The sequence below is a fragment of the Poecilia latipinna genome, unplaced genomic scaffold, assembly GCF_001443285.1.
Source record: "Poecilia latipinna isolate Pla-1442-1.1 unplaced genomic scaffold, P_latipinna-1.0 Scaffold201, whole genome shotgun sequence".
Taxonomy (NCBI): domain Eukaryota; kingdom Metazoa; phylum Chordata; class Actinopteri; order Cyprinodontiformes; family Poeciliidae; genus Poecilia; species Poecilia latipinna.
In genome coordinates this window covers 276,202-297,154 of record NW_015112817.1, presented here as the reverse complement: position 1 = coordinate 297,154, position 20,953 = coordinate 276,202, and the positions used below count along the sequence as shown (strand labels likewise).

At 41.9% G+C, this 20,953-nt stretch overlaps 1 protein-coding gene across 11 annotated transcripts in view; it reads right to left on the bottom strand.

The window, feature by feature from the left end:
- Nucleotides 1-20,953, bottom strand: part of syne1a (spectrin repeat containing, nuclear envelope 1a) — a 154,950-nt gene that overhangs the window by 82,967 nt on the left and 51,030 nt on the right. For all 11 annotated transcript variants that reach the window (XM_015031270.1, XM_015031279.1, XM_015031275.1 and 8 more), the window contains 26 exons: nucleotides 20,787-20,927; nucleotides 20,522-20,682; nucleotides 20,264-20,420; nucleotides 19,183-19,410; nucleotides 19,005-19,100; nucleotides 18,694-18,881; nucleotides 17,707-17,830; nucleotides 16,599-16,765; nucleotides 16,329-16,482; nucleotides 15,551-16,206; nucleotides 15,046-15,225; nucleotides 14,819-14,972; nucleotides 13,542-13,700; nucleotides 12,740-12,922; nucleotides 12,545-12,646; nucleotides 12,101-12,304; nucleotides 10,878-11,085; nucleotides 10,154-10,266; nucleotides 9,679-9,884; nucleotides 9,438-9,599; nucleotides 9,067-9,346; nucleotides 8,715-8,887; nucleotides 7,073-7,382; nucleotides 6,830-6,994; nucleotides 5,016-5,375; nucleotides 3,578-3,714 (listed from right to left, as the gene is read on the bottom strand). In XM_015031270.1, the coding sequence (XP_014886756.1) occupies nucleotides 3,578-3,714; nucleotides 5,016-5,375; nucleotides 6,830-6,994; nucleotides 7,073-7,382; nucleotides 8,715-8,887; nucleotides 9,067-9,346; nucleotides 9,438-9,599; nucleotides 9,679-9,884; nucleotides 10,154-10,266; nucleotides 10,878-11,085; nucleotides 12,101-12,304; nucleotides 12,545-12,646; nucleotides 12,740-12,922; nucleotides 13,542-13,700; nucleotides 14,819-14,972; nucleotides 15,046-15,225; nucleotides 15,551-16,206; nucleotides 16,329-16,482; nucleotides 16,599-16,765; nucleotides 17,707-17,830; nucleotides 18,694-18,881; nucleotides 19,005-19,100; nucleotides 19,183-19,410; nucleotides 20,264-20,420; nucleotides 20,522-20,682; nucleotides 20,787-20,927 (5,168 nt within the window). The remainder of the gene's footprint in view (nucleotides 1-3,577; nucleotides 3,715-5,015; nucleotides 5,376-6,829; nucleotides 6,995-7,072; nucleotides 7,383-8,714; nucleotides 8,888-9,066; nucleotides 9,347-9,437; nucleotides 9,600-9,678; nucleotides 9,885-10,153; nucleotides 10,267-10,877; nucleotides 11,086-12,100; nucleotides 12,305-12,544; nucleotides 12,647-12,739; nucleotides 12,923-13,541; nucleotides 13,701-14,818; nucleotides 14,973-15,045; nucleotides 15,226-15,550; nucleotides 16,207-16,328; nucleotides 16,483-16,598; nucleotides 16,766-17,706; nucleotides 17,831-18,693; nucleotides 18,882-19,004; nucleotides 19,101-19,182; nucleotides 19,411-20,263; nucleotides 20,421-20,521; nucleotides 20,683-20,786; nucleotides 20,928-20,953) is intronic.

Here is a 20,953-nt window from a genome sequence, read left to right as displayed (position 1 = left end):
TGATCAAATGTGTTAGGATGGTGTGCTGGAGCGTTACATCCTTCACATAGCATATGCTTCTGCACTAATTAAATGCAACACGGATGTTCAACAGTGCAATGAGAATAAAGGGTTTGTTTCAGTTAAGTGGATTCCTGGTTGTACAAGTACACAAATGCCCAGTGGAAGTAGAAACATGTCTAAAGATTATTTTTTACAAAACATTTTCAGAGCATAAGAAACATGCAAATGAAAAAAAACCAACATCAAGTGGATCAAACATGCAAATAAAAGGACGGAACCAACGAAATGGTGTAAAATGTTGTTTTTTATCCATAACTTGGTTGAAAGCAAGGTCATTTTATCTCCTCTACATTACTTTAACAGTCTCCTTTTGCTTTGTAATATATCGGTTATTTTTACTATTTCTCATTTTCACATCGCATGTCCAACTTTTTGCAAAGTAAAACATAAAAGCAAGATTCATATATCATACATTTAAAGCTGTAAACTTGATCCTGAATCCCTTTGTCAGAATTAATTCTTCTTGTGGAGAAAACTTTCCGAGGAAATTTACAAACCAAAAGAAGAAACTAATAAACTGGTGCCTGTATTTAGTAAGTTGCATTTGGGGACTGGTTGTGAGTATCTTAAAATCAATTTTAATTCTAGTTAGATAGGAAGCCTCTGGCTACAAAAAAAAATAAGTAAGCAAGTTTTGATTGTGAATTTTCTTTATTTAAAAGCACCTTTCTTGGTTTTGCCCCTATAAAATCTAATAAATTGGCTAAAAAACTGATAAAGCCATTGTTTATTGTCCAGGTGATTAATTTTAGACTAACTTGCTGTACTGTGAGCAAAACAAAACAAACAAAATCCAAGTAAACTTTTTGCACAAGTCTGTACCATTGTTAAACAGAGAACCATAAATAACATGATAAAATACCACTGCCTTTTTTTATTTTTATTTTTTTAACCTAATTCATTGACAGGAATGGTGAGTGTGTGCTGTTCAACTCAGGTTGCAAACAATGATGTGCAGGACCACAAAACAAGGAAAAAGAAATCACTGAATTTCTGCAGATTGGAGTGGGTTAAAAGGGAGGGAACGAACTGAAGAGGTGGGCAGATGCTTAACCAGACAGAAGTGTCCAAAGGGAGACATAAAAAAAAATAACAAAAGCCAAACACCTAAATGGTCACAGAGACAACCTTGAGTTTTAATAGTGTGATGGAGACTTGAAAAGCTCGTACAGTGGGGATGGTTTGTTTAAAAGAGGCATTTTATTTATGCTGTGACAGACAAAAATCTGGCACGTTCTATGAAAAGGAGGGTAGATTACTCTTCCTCCTTCCCATAGGACTCGTCTCTTTCTCTGTTCACTCTTCTTTTCAGAGCTTAATTTAGGACAGGTGCAAAAAGGTGCACAGGCCAAGTCAGTGTCAGGTTGACAAGAAAGGTAATTAGGAAAAGCTGCTTCTTTGCCAATCAAAGACTCATAGCTCAAAGCATGATGACCTCACTCTATTTTTTGTTGTGGATGACAAAACATATACACATTTCTGTGGATTTTTTTTCTCGTCATGGATAGTTTCAGTGTGTTTTTTATGAAGAGCTGTGCACATGCGTCCTCCTTTGCATGCACAGTTGTATTTTGACAAGGCATTGCATGGTGTGTTCACAAAAAAAGGCCTCGGCAAACACAGGCTCACTTGTGGCTTCAAAGCAGGGAATTAGAGAATGGTAACTAAACTAAAGCAGGCCTGTTCTATTCTCCCCAAAAAATACCCACACAAAACCGACACAATTGAACAAAGGTGAACAAGATGATAGTATGTCACTTAGCGAAATGAGCCTCTGCTGCTTCTTTTATCTTGCATGAGTGATGACACGTCTTGTGGACACATTAATGTCATATCAGCAAAAACAGGGACCATTTTTAGGAAAACTATTACTGACGACGTTCATCTGCTACGCTAGAACCAGCATGCATTCAGTTAATTCTTTAACGTGGGACATGTGGAACCAGTAACAAAGAAATCATATGTTTTTATATATAAAATTGGTTGCAAATGACAGTGCTGCTAGCTGTGGGCTAACAAAGAGAACAGAAAATAGTGTCGCTGCTAAAACTAATCTGCAATTGATGTTTAAATGCAAGCTATCATTAGCAATGTAGCACAGCTAGCCTACTCTGAAAGCTAGAACAGTAGTCTCAATAGAAATTAAGACAATCTTCAATGATATATGATGGCCCGTTTGCTAATTGAGGATCCACAGGATGCTGTGTGCTTAGAGATGGAGGTTGGGAAAGGAGAACCACAAGAGTTTATGTGTTACTTGCATGAAACAACATGCAAGTAGCACCAAAACTCCTTTTTGCCCTTTTTACCCTGAGATACCATGATGGATTATTTACAGTTTTAAATACAGCCTGAATATCCACCAGTAAGAAATTGCTGCGCTTTTGTTTTTGACTGACTCCATAAGAAGTCTGTATAAATCTGGCCATATGAGAGAGCTAATAGCTACCATCCTTCTGTCCTGAACACCAGTTAGTGGTCCTGCTGTGGGACATTTACCGTGATGCTATGATGTCAAAGTAACTACCAAAACCTGCCCACCTGTTACAACAGTTAGTTACCATGGAGACCAAGCACAGGACGGCGAACAGAGATGGCTAAGCAAGAAGTAGGCAAGTGACCATGCTGTTGAGAGTCAAGTACGTAAAACATTTAATGCTTCCCTCCTAGTTTATAAAACTCATCCTCCAAACAACAAAAAATACTGGAGATTTATAGCCACATAATTGGTGTATTCTCATAAGAGGTCAGATAATTAAAAGCAAAGATAGCTATGTACATAAAAAGCTACTATGCAACTTGCAAAGTTGGTTAATTTGTCAAAATAAACAAGCTAATTTTCATGAAACTTGGTGGGAAGCAGAAAGCCAATAGAAAATAAAAGTAGAATATTATTACCAAAGCATCCCAAATAAGCAATTGTGTTTGTACAATATATTCAAAAGGCATTAGGAGGGTTTTTCCACTCAATTTCCAACTATCATCCAGTTGAGACCCACTTCTAATTTTCAGTATTTTCCATGAAGTCCTTATCAGGAAAATAAAGAAAGAAATAACACATAGAACAAAAACACAGTTGGTAAAAGGAAATGCAATGACGTTTGAAAAACAAACTTACACTGATCAATCCACGATAAATATAATCATCAAAAACAGCAAACAGCAATATTGTTGTTTTCTGTTTCTTTTCTATGTTGTTTCCACCACAACTCCTTCTTGAGCTTCAGAATCTTGCTCACTAAGATCTATGCCAGACGTGTTCATAGAGGTCAGCTAAAGTCCATACAACTGGCCAAAAATGTGACGGGCAAAAAAAGTTTAAATGCATCAGACCTGCTAAATATTGAGTCCAAGCAGTTCTTTGCAACTGGGATATCACAAACATTTAAATTGTGATGCTAGCTTGACCATCAGCTTATTACTGATGAATTTTCCTGATGCTTGGGAGCAACACAAACATACACGTACGGATTCCTCCACTTTTACGGCCCAGCACGGGAAACCCTCCTCTCACCTGTTGTGCTGTTTGATGACTGCCGTGACTCGGTCCGACTGTGAGCCCAGGTCCCTGGAGTATCGCACCAGGTCGTTCAGCTGGCTTTTCAACTTCTCTGCCATCGGCTCGGCGCTCTGCAAGCCCTCCAGAATATCCTGAACGACGCCAAGCAGAAAGAAGAAGCAAGCCTAGTTAAGGAGAGACAGATCTAACTGACACCCTTCAGTCAGTGCATTCCTATTCACACCCTGGCTCAGCTCTTTTCACTCCTCTAGCATTCACACACTCGGACGCTCCGACACATACTCACAGTGTTGCTTCTTCAATGGCATTTTTGTTCTTCGAGGAGTGTGACAGGAAGGAGCGGTGGATAACGTTCTCCCGCTCTCCTCAGCGTCCCTCGCATTCTGCTCTAACAGAGTCATGAAACCCTCTCCCATGAAATATGTACAAGCTCTGACTCTCAGTCATTTCTCTCCCTCTCTGACGTATTGAACAGCCCTCCCTCCCTCCCTTCTCCCGTGGACTCGTTGCTCTCTTCTCCTCCTCTCCCTCCTCCTATATGCCTCCACTACTTTCGCTCTCCTCCTCTCGCCCTCCTCCTACTCATTCGACTTCTTCCCTCTCGCACGTTTTTTTCCCTCCCTCTCGCTTTCTCCCGGTGGAATTCAGCTGTCAGCGCTAACAGACGCAGAGTCGGTTCAAACGCACGCAAAACAAGCGCGCAACGAAAACACGGCCGGACACAGGAAACAAGCTGCTGGAAGGAGGAGAAAGGAGCGGAGGAGGGGGACAAAAAAACTCCTCCTCTGTTCTTTGACAGCCCCACAAATTGAGGAAAACCGGAGAAAGGCACGGCCGACGAAGCCTGGGGAGGAGTTGGGAGGTTGAGCGTGCTGGCATGGCCCTGACAATGAGGAGCAATTGTCAAAACGTAAACATCCCGTTGAGGTTGGCGACAGAGCGGCAGGGGAGGTGAGGAGCAGGAGGATCAAGGCGTAATCTCGGCAACCGAAAACGAAAAGGAAAACTGCTCCTTTTATTTCAAGCAGGATGAGTTCAGATTGAGGGGAGACAAAATAACAATAAGAGAGTGTTTGGAGAGGAGAGATAGTGGCAAAATAATGGCAGCAAAAAACAAAAACATTTAGAGATGGAAGCAGAGACCTGGGGAAACTGATGGGATTGTTGCTGTCATTATGCCCTCCCAGCAAAGCTGATTTACAAACTAATCTGTTTTCAGGATTCAGTAATAGAATGGATAATTACTTGTGAGTGAATGCAGAGGATTTCTGCAGATTGTGTGTACATGTGCTTTCTATTAGAGAACGCTAATTACTTTCTCTGGCTGCACGCAAATATTTACACATTCCAGCGAGTTTTTTTCTTCTAAATAAACTATTGTTTAGAGACAAATGACATATGTTACAGTGAGGACTATTTAAATTTATATTACCTTAGCCAGCTTCCATCCCTCCACCGCCTCCTCGCCGCTACTCCGTCCCTCAGCTTTAACCAGCTCCTGGCTCCACCCCCTCAGACAGCCATCAAACTCCTTCAGCCGCTCCTCCAGGCAGGCCGTCAGATGGTCGTACTCTTCTTCCGAAGCTTCGGCGGCGGCCAGGGCCCCCTCCAGGCCATCTCTGGCCCTCAGGGCGGCCCCCTCCCACTGCTCCAGGGCATGCGACAGCGCCCCCAGCTGCCGGTCCATGGCCTCGCAGCCGCCCGCCGCCGTGTGCTCCGCCGTGGCCGCTGCGCTGCGTCGGACCCGGCTGAGGCGCTCCCGGCCCTCCAGGAGTCGACACTTCACACGCTCCTGGAGAGAGGGAAAGGAAAGTTGCTACGGAAACTGTGGCTAAGGAAACTGTACTCTCAGGATGCGTGGTCTGTGTTTAAAGCTGTAGTGCTTCGCTCTTATGTCTATTTTTATCTTCACGTCTGACTCTTTGATTCCTCCTGCTCATCGTCGGTGCTGATGTTGGGTCTTTTGTAATCTCTGGGATCTTAACCACTTTTTCCTCTAACCCCATCTGCTTCTATGTGAAAAGTAAACACTGAAGGGTGACGAGGCAGTAAAAATACGGTTTAAAAAAAGAGCATCTCATCGGTGAGAACAGACAGTTATCAGTATTAACTTTGCATGTACAAGAAATCCAGTCTCCTCCAAATCGCTTTAGTCGGTAGCTCGGCAAACACACATTTATAATGTGATAATTAGGACCCATGTGTAAAATCTAAATGCAAATCAACATCTCCCTACATATTTTCTCACCACGATAGCTGGGAATTATTTAACAGACAAGAAGATAAGTGCTGCTTTTAATTCTTACACAATAATTATCAGTAATTCGCACCAGAGATGCAACCTACAGCCTCCCAAAAAAAAACCAACTAAAAAACCTGGATATATTTGGCACTGATGTGGAAAATAAGCAGAAGATCGCTCTCTATTTTGTCCCTGGATTCTTCTGCTTCAGAGTGAGACTGTAATCAGCTTCAGTCATTAGGACCTTTAACATTTTTTGCTTCCTGAAATTTATATCGCAATAATTTGACGGGTTTATGCTCATCTCAAAACTTGGTCAGGTTGTGTTTGTTTTTTGCAGTGAGTGTCATGTGAAAGAGGAGGATCTGCTACTAATTTTTCATTTTTCACTCAGATTTCAGCTGCTTTCCCAAAAGACATCAAGTTTAACACCTTGAAATGGGTGCAAATTACAAGAAACAACTCCCACTTGGCATCTACTGTACTTACCTTTTCAGACGAAGAGTCAACTATTTAAATAATTTTTTTTTTTTTGCTCCTTGATTTTTTTCTGGATTCAAACTAATACTCCTATCAAGGATGCTGCAGCACTTCTTTATTTTAAGATCAATTTTCCTTGAATTTATCTTTTGAATTCAAGCTCGCAAATACATCTAATCTCATTGTGTTATGGTTCTTAAAACAGTAATTAAAATCAACAAGTAAGACCTGAAACTAAACTTAAAAACCAGTAATGCTGGTAAAAGCCTCTCTAAGATAAACAACCTACTAGACGATACAACTGAACCCTTCATTAGTCCACACTTTGGCATAACAATAACAGACATGCTGGATGAAAAAAAACTTTATTTCCCATTGATTTGTTGGTTGAAACTGTAGAAAATTAGCGATTGATTCTTCTGAAAGACAACCGTTTTGATTCATTTTTTCTGGTAATTTGACAAAAAAATAAATAAATAACAGTAGTAATAGAAATGCTGAAACAACTTGATTATTTTCATTACCTTTACTTCTGATAGTGTTTTCCCGATGGAGGCGGAGTCTCCTGATGCATCAGACCAATGCTGCAGCTCTTTCCCTGCAGACATCAGCCAGTCGGTGAGCTCCCGAACGGCCTCCAGGTAGTCCTGATGCTCCAACACCACGGCCTGAGCCAGACGGACTCTCTCCTACGACACGAAGGTCAGAGTTTCCCGAAATGCTTTTACGCAAAACCAATGAGTGCAATTAAATGCGGTGCCATTTACCTCAACCAAAGCCGTGAGATGATCAAACTGCACCTGTAGCTGAGTGCGAGCGCCGTGGTTAAAGCTGGCGTCGCCCGTCTTTTTGAACAGTTCTCTGGCTTTTTCCTCCAGGCTGGAGAGCGCCATCTGGTGGTCTTCCAGGTCAGCCGTTAGGGCTCTGAGTCTCTCCAGCTGGGAGGCCTTCTCTCTGGGTCCAGGCTGCGGTGGGAGTGGGGCGCATACCTCCCTCTTCACAGCTTCCATCCATTTTTGCAGCTGAGCAGCAGTTTCGAGGTATCCCCCCCACTGAGACACAGTCCACTCTAATCGACTGGAAAAAGAGCATATCCCCACTTTATACCTCCGACACGTCCCGACTTGAAAGCAAAGAAAGACCACTCAAAACCACAATTTACATTTAACAATCAAAAAAAAAAAAAAAATGATCTCCAGAGTTTAAGATGCAGTCAAGATCGTGGATAATCTCCTTAAATCTTAAGTCTATATTTCTAAATTGTCAGTACCACTGGCCAAGTGTCTTGATCCTCTTTTATTGGAGGGGTTCAAACACACACAGACAAAGATACACACCCGTAATATTCCTTGCCATCTGTCACCCCCACGTGCACAAACACCCAATATCCACACACAGACACCTCTCGTTCACCTGCTACCCCTCGCCTCCTGTTCCCACTTTCCTCTTAAAACACAAACATTCGCCCCCCCCCCGTGTGACCCGCTGTTTGCCATCCCCCATTTAGCCACTAATGAGATCAATTTTTTTCCTAACAGGAACTATAATTGCTCAATTAAACACACACACAAAGCAGGTCACGCGCATTGCTTAGGTGCGTGCACACATGAAGAGGGCAAACTAAGACATATCAATCAGATTTAGAAAACAAGAAGAATATTTCTCATTATGTATTTACCCTAATGGTAATTAATAGGAATGACACACAATCTATCATGATGAAAACAACAAGCTCCCCACTGTGAAGACTTTCTGGCAGACAGATGAATTGTCTCTAAGATGGCCATAAGGCAAATCTTTTCATGGCAAATGATAAAAAGCAAAGTTGAGAAGGGAAGAAATAGATAAAGCAACAATGCAAGTGACAAAGTGATAAAAATTAACATCTCTTTAGTTTAAAAACGTTGCAATTTTCCTCATAGATCTTTCCAAATCTGAATTGACATTTGACTTGCAAAGGCATTCATACTTTGCAAAGTTATTGTATCAAACTATTCTGTGGTTCTGTTTTCTTGGCACAAAGCAGAGAACAACTGTGAAGTTAAAGGGAAATGACAACCATTTTTAAGGTCTCTGTGTCAGTCTCTACTGAAGAAAGGCAACCCCACAGCATGATGCTGTCAGCACCATGTTTCACCACAGGGCGATTTTACATGATATGTCAGCCACATGGTTCAAATTTGGTCTCATGTTTGCTCAACATGTAAACTTATTAATTGGATGAAATGTGGCTGTAGTAAAAAGTAAAAGGGGGAAATTCCTCCACTTCACTATTTTGCATTACTCTTTGTGAGTTTATCCTATAAAATCCATTGAAGTTTGTGGCTGAAATATGACAAAAGGTTAAAAGGTTAAATGGTGGCGTATGGTTTGCAAGGCGGTGTAGGTTCATGCAGTAAATTGCGGTACCTGTGGCAGCTCATAGCAGTAACCAGCAGCGTCGCCCATGCATCCTCCACTTCCTGCAGCTGAGAGCGGACCACTTCCTGTCCACCAGCGCCGTAGCTACGCAGGGCGAGCTCAGCCTTACCCATCACCATATTCAGCTTCACCTCCCCTTCGCCCTTCAAAAGCAGGATGTCCTGCGCAAACAGAGGAGAGTCTCTGAAAACTGGAAATAGACAAAAGAACTGGACCTGGAAAGGCTTTTCTAAAACAAACAGCCCCCTCTTGTGTCTGACTTCAAGAAATCTGGATCCTTGGCAGCAAAATTTATTGTAACATTTACTAAGTGAAGCGTTCCTGACACCCTGTGTCTCACCTGCACGGTCTCCAGTCTCTGCTCCAGCTGCTCTTTCGTTCCGATCGTGCTGTCGACAGTTCCCAGTCTCTCTTGGATCCCCTCCAGCCAGGCCCAAACTCCCTGGAGGGTGTCTCCAAAGGCCTGGCTCTCTTGGCAGGCCTGCAGTCTCTCCCTGGCTGCCTTCAGGAGGGCTTGGTACTCCATCTGGAGCTGGCCCGTCACTCTGACCTCTCCGCCCGAACCGCAGCCGGATTCAGAGAGAGCCTGGGCCTCCTGACAGACACGCTCAATGGACTCCCTAGATAAAAAGATAGAAAGGAAAAATATTCCTCTGACAGCTGATCTTCCAGCATGTACAACATATGGCCTCAGGCATCCCCTCTTCAAACCTTTGTGCTATCAGATCCTGATTTAAGTTCTCTATTCTCTGCAGCTCGTCTGCGGGATCTGAGGCTCCTCTCTGGCTCTCTGTCACAACAACAGGCTCGCTCTTAAGGCCGAGATCAATCTTCTTCAGCCACTCTCGTGTACTCTCCACACAATCATCAAAACTAATGCAGGGGAAGGAGAAAAAAAATGCGTTAAATAAAGATTTTCTATCAATTTTTCATCAGAGGTTTTGCGGCTTACTTTTTCAAAACGTAAACGCTCTCTTGCAGGTCTTGCTGGCTCTGACAGCAGACGTCCTGGAAATCCTTCCACTCCTTCTGACAGGAGGAAAGACTTTCTTTGACCTGCGCCGCTCCGACTTTGCTCAGGTGGAGCTGAAGTTTCTCGGCTTCTTTATGGACCTGAGAGAGACGCTCTTCACCCTTCGACATCTGCTCTACTGAGATCTGTGGTAGGAGAGAGAAACGTGCTACGCTGGCACTGACAAATTGCTGAAACAGTCCCTCGATTTTTTTTTTTTTTTTCTTGTCACCACAAACTTTGGCTTGTTTTATATAATGACAACACAAAGTAGGGCTTTATTGTGAACTGGGAGGAAAGTTTCTAGCAAGTAAAAATCTGAAGTCATGTTTATGTTTTAGTGGCACCCAGAACTCTAATACCACTAAGTGAAATACAGCACAGAGCACAGAGAGAAATAAAAAATCAAAAGTACCTTCAGTCTTTGTAACTTGGCTGTAAGGAGGATGACATCTCCTGATTGATTAAAACAATCTTTCAGCTCCAACTTCAGTTCTGTGAGCCACAACTTAAAGTCTTGGACAAGCTCTGTTTTGAGGAGAAGAAGAAGAAGAAGAAGAAAAAAAAAAACAGACTAGCTGCAGCCCAAAAGCAAAGTACGGAGAAGTTACAGAAGTGGGCACAACAAATAATGGCCAGAGAAGATTTAAAAGTCAAAGGAGAAGTGGAGAGGTAATGTGCTGAGGCAGATGGGGAGTGTGGGCGTGTCCACGGCATGCAGACTTGCTGCCTTGGCAACAAGCCTGAAATGGCTCCCTCGAGAGCGGATGTGACGAAGTCGACATTGCTCTCCGAGGCACAGGTGTGTGTCGAAGCGAAAAGAGTGCATCAGTGTACCTGATAATGTGCACGGACGGTGTGTGTGGGTTGTTGTGGGAGGATTGAGTGTCCTCTAGGGAAAAATGAAGGATAATCAACCGCAAATCTGTTGCACAGCTAACGCGAACGAATTACACTGCTTTGTGGAATTGTGCCGTGTTCGATCGGCAGATTATGAGATTTTAAGCACTCTTATGAGTCTAATTTCTCTTCTTCTGGGAATACGTTTAGCTTACTACTCCTTTTATTGACAAATCGCAATGTTTATATGACTAAAGAAATTGCCCCTTTCTAACCTAAACCCGCCCGCCATGTCTTACCATTGAAGTGGAGCTGTAATCCATCCTGCAGGCTGCCCCTGGTTTTGGCACAGCGTTGGGCAACAACCTCTGTTCGCTTGGCGATGGAGGTGAGATCAGAGGAGAGGGCTGAAAGCTCATGAGACGGATGCGTTCTGCTCAGGGACGTCAGGGCGTCTCTAGCCGAGTCCATGTCTGCCCTCTGTCGCTGCACAACACTCTGCAGGTCCTTTAGTGGAAAACAGTGAGAAATCAAGAGTTACGACTGTTGCATCATCTACATCTTGATTTGATTTACTGTTTCTATGGCGCACAAAGTGATGCTTTATTTCTGGAAATGACATCTTCAGCACAAAAGGAAGCACAATTTGAGTGACGTAAGGATTTTGAGAGCAAAAGGTATCACAACAGGAGTGATAGAAGAAGCAGGTTTTCTTGTTGGGTTACTCGCCAAATAGCCAAAGTATTATCGGTGCTTAAACTAAAGTTAATAACAGTATTGATATCGCCTAGGGCAACAGTGGGAAAGTAAGTGGGCAAGTCACCTAAACCCAGTGTGAATGTAGGCAAGTACAGCTCGATAAATGAGACTAAATTGCTTTGAGTTGTCAGTATGACTCAAGAAAAAACATTATACAAGTCTATTTAGCTTATTACAACAACAAGAGAGCTGCGGCCTGCTATTCTTATGCATGCCAGTTTGAAAAATATCCTACATGTTGGTGAGGTTGTTTCTGCTCCAGCTTGCTTGACAACAGTAAGTCATGAAAAACCTTCTGTTAAAGAGACTCGGCGAACATGTGGGAACAGAGTTGGTGCTCTGAGTAGAGAAAAGCAAATTGTAACTTCTTGGGGAGTATGTAAAATTAACTCTGAATAAACCACCCCTGAAATAGTGGTGGCAGCACCATGCTGGGGGCAATGCTTTTCTCCAGTGGGGACAGAGAGGCTGGTCAGAGTTGATGGGAAGATGCATGAAGCTAAATAAAGGAAAATCCTAGAAGAAAACCTGCTAGAGGCTCCAAAACACCTGAGGCTGGAGCGGATGTTAACCCTTAACCGCAGCATTAATCCTACAATTAACACCAAATTCCTTCCAGATATGTTAGTAAACATTTTATTTGTTAATGTCAAAGATGTCTTACTTGCATTATTTACTCAACAATTGATCGTATTGTTTAGGAAGATCAGTTTCAAGCTTAAACATGCCCCAAACCGAACAGAACAAAATGATAAAGCCGTACCTTCACCGTACAAATGTCTTCGAGGGAACCAGCTTCGGTGAGGTCCGACAAGGATCCCTCCACGGCCTCCAGCCGCTCGGTCATCTGGCACATCAGGTCATCAAGTCGCTGCTTCTGGAAGTCGAAGTAGGTCAGGGTGTGTTTGGCCTGGTTGTACGCCTCCTGCGCGTGGAGCATTTTCTTCCTCAGATCCGACTCCAGAACCTGGTTACGTAAAATCAGCTTATTAAAAATAAAGTTTATACTAACTAAACCAGTACATAATGCTGGGTAAAGAGTAAAAGATGCTTAATAGCAACTCCATGGTGTGGAATGTTGATTTTATGTCTTACAGCCAAAAATGAACAGAAATAAAGAAAGCATCAACACGGTTTGATCTATTTAAGCTTTGTAGCTTTTTGCTTAATATAGATGAAACTGAATACAGGTTCCCATAATATTCACCTGCATTTGTATTGGCGTCTCCTGCAGTTTGGCTCGCTCCTTCAGCTCTGCCACTCTCTCCTGCAGGATATCCAACATCTGCTCCCTCTTTTCCACCTCAGCCTTTAGAGTTCAAAGTGTGAGAAAAGGAAATTAAACCCACTGTCACCTCCCTGAATACCTCCTCTCTGCCATCTCCATCCAGCAAGCTCTAACCTGAAAGTTGGTAAGACAGGCCTCTGCCGAACCCTTGTCGCCGAGTCTGGCAACACTGTCGGTGAGATCGGCGATGGACCCGGCCATCCACCGGCTGATGTCGTTCTCCATGGCCTTCAAGTCATCCCAGAGTTTTACGCAGTAGCTGAGCCTTTCTGTATTTGTCTGGATTTTCTCTGAGACCTGAAAGAATAATAATAATAATTTAAAAAAAATGAATAGACGAGCAGTTTGAGTGCAGAGCAGAACGCGTCTCAATCAACAGCAGAGGAAGGGTCTCCCTCTTTTGTTTTTTTTAGCCGCCTCCGTCTCTCCTTAACAAGGGATGGTGGGCTTTTCGGGGAGGTGGAGGAAAAATGAGGCATAATTAGTTTGACAGATGTGGGAGTGAGACATGAGGGAGCGACGTAAAAGGAAGATAACCTGTCTAGACATGTTTGTTGTTCTGTCTCATTTGTGACAGTTGAGGAGATAAATAAGTCCTAACAAAGGAGAAAATGTATAAATAAAAAATAAATCCTGGAGGTAAATACCAAAATGACCCTGTTCATGGCAGAACTGGATTGTAGATCACATAATTCACTTTTTTGAAAATCAATTCATACTCTTTTGCTCATTGTAGTATTTCCATTCAAGATTGTAATCTGACTGTTTCTGGAAAACTGACTGATTTTAATTTGCTTATTCTAAAACATCTGCGATTAAATATACATATATAAGCCATTAGTTTCTGATTTTATGATGCAGTTATTTTCCTGAAGAAGGGACACAGCACAGCCTGTGTTTTTAAGACACGACTCACCAGCAGCCACCGATCCCTGAGAGCCTCCGTTTCACTCAGGACAGAAAACATATCCGAGTTGGGAACCTGCTCCAATTCTCTCTGCAGGTCCTCGACCGTAGAGATGAGCTGGTCCATGTCGTCTTGTTTTTCTCTCAGTTCAGCTTGGACAGTTTCATGCTGCATGGACAGACACCAGAGCACAGATATTGATAGCAGGCTGCCACTAGAGGGAGAGATACGATTCAAACTGGAGGGTTAAAGCCATTTGGATCCAGTGCATTTCATGAAGTCAGTCAGCAACCAGACCAATCCTCTTATGAAATAAGGTTTGACATTAAAAAAAAAATAATAAAAGATACATAATTTTAGGCAATATCATCACAACTGAGGGTTAATGAAATGCCAAAGGACAATTGCAAAACCTAAAATATATACTTTTTGCACAAATAAAGTCAACAACTCTTGTGAAATGTTGTTGTCATAGTTGTAACTATGCAGCAGTCGCATTTTTAAAATTCTGGATCCACATGAGTTTATCTGGTTGCAAAGAACCAAAGGAAGGAAAGAGAAAAAAATATGAGAAGGTATAGGAGAGTTCCTCCAGGAGAATGCCACTATGGCCCAAGCTGGGTGTATCTGAGATCTCCCACTGAAATATTCCAGTGTCCAAACAAGTCAGAATGGAAAGTCTTTCCCAATTTATGGTTATGGAGTGCCAGGTTTGCCTCCTTTAAATGCAATTCTGACTTTCCGTCAGACTGTACAATACCCACCGCTCTAAGTAGTTCACCATTCTCTACTACAGGCAATAAACCTGGAAATTGTTTATTTATTTATATTTCGAATAATACTGTTTTTTAGTATTTCTATATTCACTTGATTTTACTGTGTATATATAGTTTTTCATATTGGTTTTGCTTTTTATACTGCTGTAACAATGTAAATTTCCCCATTGCGGGATTAATAAAGGAATATCTTATCTTATCTTATCTTATCTTATCTTTCTGGCATGCATCCATTACAAAATGCTTCAGGAGATGACACAGTACTCACTGACCACTGTGCATACAAACATCTGTTGGATCCAGAAAGCACCAGCCTGTATGATGTAATGTATGAATCCAGATGCATACATTACCATAGCTTTAACACTAATAATAGTTATAATAATAATAGTATTTAATAGTTATCCTCGGTCCTTTCTTGAAAAAAAATTAATTATCTGAATTAATAGCTACAAATATTAAATAATAATGCATTACCGACACTTTCTCTAAAAAATAAACTTAACTAACTTGTGTGAAAACACTTCTGGCGTCCTGAGCGTTATGGTTGTGGTCGGGCAGATTGTGGGCAACAGCCTGAGCGTTTTCCACAACAGTGGCGATGTTCGACTTCAGATGGAGGAACAAGCGGAGAAGGTCGACCACAACGCCGCTCTGCTCCTGACTGGAAGAGAACAGAGAGCACAAATTTAGATAGCACTGCTTGACAAAAGCGAAATAAAGAAGTCATCCATTACCTATTTGTTATTGTCGTATTCAGATTTTCCCAGGCTGCCTTCACCAGCGCCACCTCTCTGAGAGCGTCAGCTGCCAACTCGCTGTCTCGCTGGACCAGCTGGTTCCCCTTCTCCTCTAACCATCGCTGGGAGTGCTCCAGAGACTGCAACTCGTCCTCCAGCTGGACGAAGAAACGCAGCCTGGGAGAAACCGATCCAGAGCGAAAACAATGGGGATTACCTGATCCCAGCATTAGACATCTCATTGTTTTAAGACGCAACATTGAAATGACTTTGTCCATCTGGCTGGAGAGCTGCTACTGAAGTCGGCAGATAGAGTCTGCCACCGTTTAGATCTCCCCATTAAAGACTTGTAGGATGTATTTTACAATGTGAAATTATGCAAATGTCATCCCTCTTTTTCTATTTACATTATTTTCAAACAACGAATCAGGCATTTTGATGATGGTTTGATCCAACCTGACGGTCTGTCAAATGTTTCATTTGGACTTTTCAATAGCTGTACCTGTTTTGAAAGGCCTGTACAGAGCACTCTCTCGCCTCCTCTCGCCTTGCGTCGTCTTCTATCTTCTTCAAACTCTTCATCACTTCCTCTTTCCTCTCTCTGAAAGAGCACCACAGCGCCCCTAAAGCATCCGCTTCACTTTGCCTCCATCCAACAGCCCTCTGCACCTCCTCCAGAGCCATCATGAGGCCCACCGCCAGTCCTCTGCAGGATGTTCTGCCCTGAGGATCGCTGGTGTTTTTGGATCCGGTCGATTCCGCACCCAGCAGGTGCAGGTGTGCCTTGCTCAGCATCCCGTCCAACCCAACAGCCTCTGCCTCAAGTCGGGCCACATCTTTAGAGACCTCCACAATCCCACGATGCAGAGCCTCGGCCTTAGAGTGGTCCCAGCTCCCCCTGCCCTCCACCGCCTCGTTAAGGTGGCGCAAAGCCTTAGACGTTGCCTCACGCTTTGCGAGGAAAGCCTTTAATTTAGTCAGGCACTCCTTACGGACGAGCAACAGACGCTGGGACTCACTGAAGTGTTGCAGACAATCCTCCGTCCAGGCCTGCAGTTGCTGTTCAGCCTCTGGGGTGGAGCGATGGAGCAGAGACGATTCTTTCTGATTCAGGGTTTGAGTCAACAACGCGTTTTCCTGCAGCTGTGCCTCATGCTCCTGTAGCATTACGAGAAAAATAAAACATACTTGCGTAAAATCAAAAATATATTTTTTTTAAAACTAGTTTGCAGTAGCTACATGTACATGCGATTTGAAAATGGAAATTGTTGGTTTATTACCTTTACTTCAGTGATTGCAGCGTCAAGATCTGAGATGTGAACATAGGGAGAGTTTCTAAGGACAGACAGGAAGTTTTCACTCCTTTGTGCCACAACAAGCAGAGCCTGATCGAACTGCTCCAGCTGATCCAGGTGCAGCTCAAGCAGCTTACTCCTAAAGAAGAATTATATGGGAGATGAATGCTTATATCTATACAGTTATTATTTCTGACTGAAAAAAACCCCATGAAAGATTCAAATTTTGAGATCCTTAAATGAATTAAGAATTGCCTGTGTGATATGCTCATGTTCACGGAAGTGTATCTCTCCTGAAGTTGAGTAAGGTCATTGTTGAGCTCCTGGAGTCGAGCTTCGTCCGCTGTGGTGCAGAGACACAGCTGGAGATTTTCAAGTCCCTGGAGGAGTGCTTCATAAGACGGCGTCTCCTGCTGCATTTCCTGAGGAGTGGGAGTTCAACAAAAAGCTTGACTGAGGCTCTGAACCGAGTCACAAAAGGCAACAAAAGTCATAAAAGTGAACATACATTCAATGGGCACTCCTGTAAGATTTTTTCACGTTTTGATCCGTGCAAAATGTTCCGTTTATGAACATTACTTTATAGTTTTGTTTCTCCCAATACAAAACTTTAAAGTATTGTATTGGGATTTTATATAATAGACCAACACAAAGTAGTGCATATCATTGTTAAATGACAAAAAAGTCTGAAAAGTATCTCTTTTTTAAATGTATTTCTCAGAGTGGAAGCATCTGTGGACGGCCATTTTTAAACCGTCACATAGAGTCACATTATGAATTAAATCATGAATATCTTTTTTACTGTAACTTTAGTTGTCAGTTTTATATTAGTGTCCACTGCCCTGATGGAAGGGCAGCTTTTGTAGCTTCTTTCTGTCTGTCTGTCTGATTGTCTGTGACATGAAAAAATTTTTTATTAAAAAAAAAAGTCCCACACAGCTTTCCTCCCCAACAACTAGTTTTCTGCCATTAATTTTCAATCATGTGTATTAAAAAGTTCAGATATGGTTTCATCAGATTAGAGCACCTGCTTCCACATGTCTCCTGTGTCCACTACATGTGATTGTGGCAAAATGAAAAAGGAGCAACTTGTGGCTTTCTCTAAATATCAGCCTTATTCTTTCCACTCCGTTATGAAGGCTGAGATTAAATTATCTAGAGGTGGACTCTGTTTACACAACTTCTGTGGGCAATTGGTCATGTTACAGGCAGGAATTTCACATTTCAGATACTTTTTTGAAAAAAAAAAAAAAAAAAAAACTACATTATTTTCCTTATTTTTTACATTTCCGAGCTACACTACAAAATACAAAAAGACTAAGGTGTAACAATATTTGCAACAAAATCAAGAAGTCTATTTTACCTGCACGTTTTGGAGTTCATTCCTCAGTTTCACTTTATCTGCAGAGAGTAATTCGGTTTCTGGGCAGCACATGGATTCACATCTGACCAGCCAGCTCTTCATGGATGCACTCTCTTTTTCATATCTGCTCATTCAAATTCAGATTGCACAGTTGTAAGCGAATAAAGCTTTCTTTAATAACCAAATAACCTTTCAAATCAACATGTACACACACTCTGTAACACTGCATACTGCTTTTTCTTTTCAACACGAATCTGCATCAGTTGAATGGTAAGAATATATGTATGCAAATCTACAGAGGAGAGAGTAAGTAAGAACAGAGAAACACACAGACATACATGCATTAAAAAAAAAAAAAAAGGTTTGCGGCAAGAATATTATTTATTTTTAGAGTGATTTACTGACATGTCACACTAAACTGTAACCACTAGGCTGGCTCTTTACTTTCTCTTCACAAAAACAATCACTCTGGTGCAAATCTATTCAGTGTCAAACAAGTGACAAGAAAAAGAATATAATTAGAAGGGGAAAGCAAACGTTGACAGGGAAGCAGACAGAAAGACTCAGACGAGCTCTCGCTCTACTACTTCACACTAAAAATGAGAGAATCTTTCGGAGAATAACAGAGGAAATTGACAAGAGATGAGAATTCAGCAGAAAGGACACATGCACAATAACAAGGGGAAATTGCAATATTTATACAAACAGTACAAGAGATGTGTGTGCGAGCAGGAACTAAAAGACGACAGGGAAAGGCTCAGGAAATTAAAGATGAAAACAAAAGCAGCTGCTTTCGCTTTAAAAGGTTTGGAGCATTGTTTTTTTTTTTTTTTTTTTGGAATTGACAGAAACCAATTAGCAATCTGAATAGAAGCCACTCAACATGACTAAAGAGAGACGTTTTTCTACAGTACGAAAGTAAACAGTTAAAACGACTAACGTCTATCAAATTGTTCCGCGCAATTTTGCGGTGAAATGTATCCATACCTTTGCCACAGAGCTAGAAGACTCTCCAGTGTGGATTGTTTTCCCGCAGCCTCTGCAATTAACTCTCTCTGTTGCTTCTGGAGGTCAGCCACCTCCTCTTCCAGCTGGCTGCCCTCTCCGAGCCTCTTTGAGGCTGAACACAGTGCCATCAGTCTGGGTTTCAGCTGCTCAACACCCTGGCAGACCTCCTTGAAGTAAATAAAAACATACTGGTGATGAACCCCGGAGCAGCTAAGGAGTTAAACCTTAAACACACAAAACGTTATTAAATACTGGGGTAGAAAACATAATATTTCATTCTGGATTCTCACCATGTGATCCTGGAGGATCTTGTAGGTCTCAGATGATGATGTACAAGTGATTGGACAGCCCAGTTTTTCTTTCAGATCTCCCATTGTTTTCTTTACCTGACAGTGGACAAATATGTCCAATTATATTTGAGCTGAGCTATAAAATGAACCCCTTTTCGTATGTTGCAAGTTTGTCCACCTGTTCGAGGTTGTCGTTGCATCTCTGCCTGTAGGAGGCGCTCTGGTTGAGCTGTGAGCCGAGCTGCTCTGTCCTCCCCATCAGCTCGTCACAGCATCGCCTCGTCTGCAGGAGTTGGACACGGATATGTCTGGCTTCTCCAGGGGTCACGAATCTGGACAGGGTCTCAACGTCAGCCTCCATCTGGACAAGAGTCGTCTTTCTTTCCTCCAAACCTTCACCTATCACCTGGAGAGACAAGAAGCAGCAAAAAAATTATGATTATGAGAATCACATATTTGATTAATCTGCTATTCCCACAGAGAAGTCTGTGAATTTCATTAAATACATACATTCCTAATTTTGTTTTGAAAATCTGAAATTGACAGAACTGAGATTATAGTAATGACAGACATCACGACGAACTAATTTTCTAAATCTCTACATGTGCTCCTGACCCAATTTGTTTTTTAAGTTATGCATAACATCCATGCAGTTACAATTTGCTTTCATTTCCACATGCATATTGCACACCAGAGAAACGGCGCTTGAGCTAAAGGGATCCTTTGACCTTCTGCAATAAACGTAAAAGCCTTTTAATTTTGCATTTACTAAAAAATGATAAATAAAATTTACTGCAGCCCACAGCTAAAGTAGGGCAGTAAATTCTTCAACAGTACTTATAATTTTGGTCAGAACTTCACACACACACACTCATTATCAATTATTTACTTGTTTTGTTTTGTTTTGTTTTGTCTTGAGGGTGGATTATATAATGAGCAAGGTCAGTGACTTCAAAAATGTTAAAATTGGATGTTCAAGTTAAAAATGATTGTTAATTTTCCTCTAATATAAATATATCCATATAGTTAATCCACTGTTTGAAACTTGTTGATCTCTAAAAATAGCATGTGAGACATTTACCCAAATATTAGTGGGAGTTTGTGTTAAATAGAGAAAATAAAAATAAAAAATAAAAAATCCTATCTGTTGTATCTGAATTTCACCCCAACCCCAAACCTAACATGATATTCATGTCGATGATGAGTGTATGTAAACTTCTGGCTGTTAAACAAACAAAAACGATGGAGGAAACCCAAACCTCCACAGTGTTAATGTGAGCATCTAAAGGATCAGAGGAGGATGTGGAGCTGACTGCGTCCAGCTCCTTCTCTTTCTCGTCGATCCACTGAGAGAGGGCCTCTGACTCTCTGCTGCAGCTCTCCCATTGCACACACATCTTCTCAAGAAGGACAAAACTGTAAAACAAAGCATTCGGGTCATTAAAAGAACCGCTGAAACACACAAAAGTTTGAATGACAGGACAGCAGACTCAAATCAAACAACTGTAGGTACAAACTTCTCTTTGAGTTGTTTCTGAAGTTGTGCGATCATTTCTCTGGAGGACTCGGCCCGCTGCAGAAGAAGTCTCTGATTTCTTGGCCCAAGCTGAATATCTTCTGCCTTCTCCAAAAGGATATCCGCTCGTACAGAATACTCCTCGAAATCTATGGAAAGCTCCTGCAAACAAAAAAACAACGGCAATGACAATGCTCACAAAATGCTTTAAAATCAGCATTTGCTGATACTCAATCAAGAGATCATATTAAGTACATCAGACGTACCTTGAGGTGCTCCAGTTCACTCCTCAGGCTCTCCAAGCTATTGAAAATTAGTTCCTTGTTTAGTTCACTTTCAGTGTTCGTAATAAACCTCCAAATTTCCTCTCTTTCCATCTCAAAATGTTGCCAGCAGCTCAGGGTTGTCTTCACATGATGATGAAAAGGGGAAT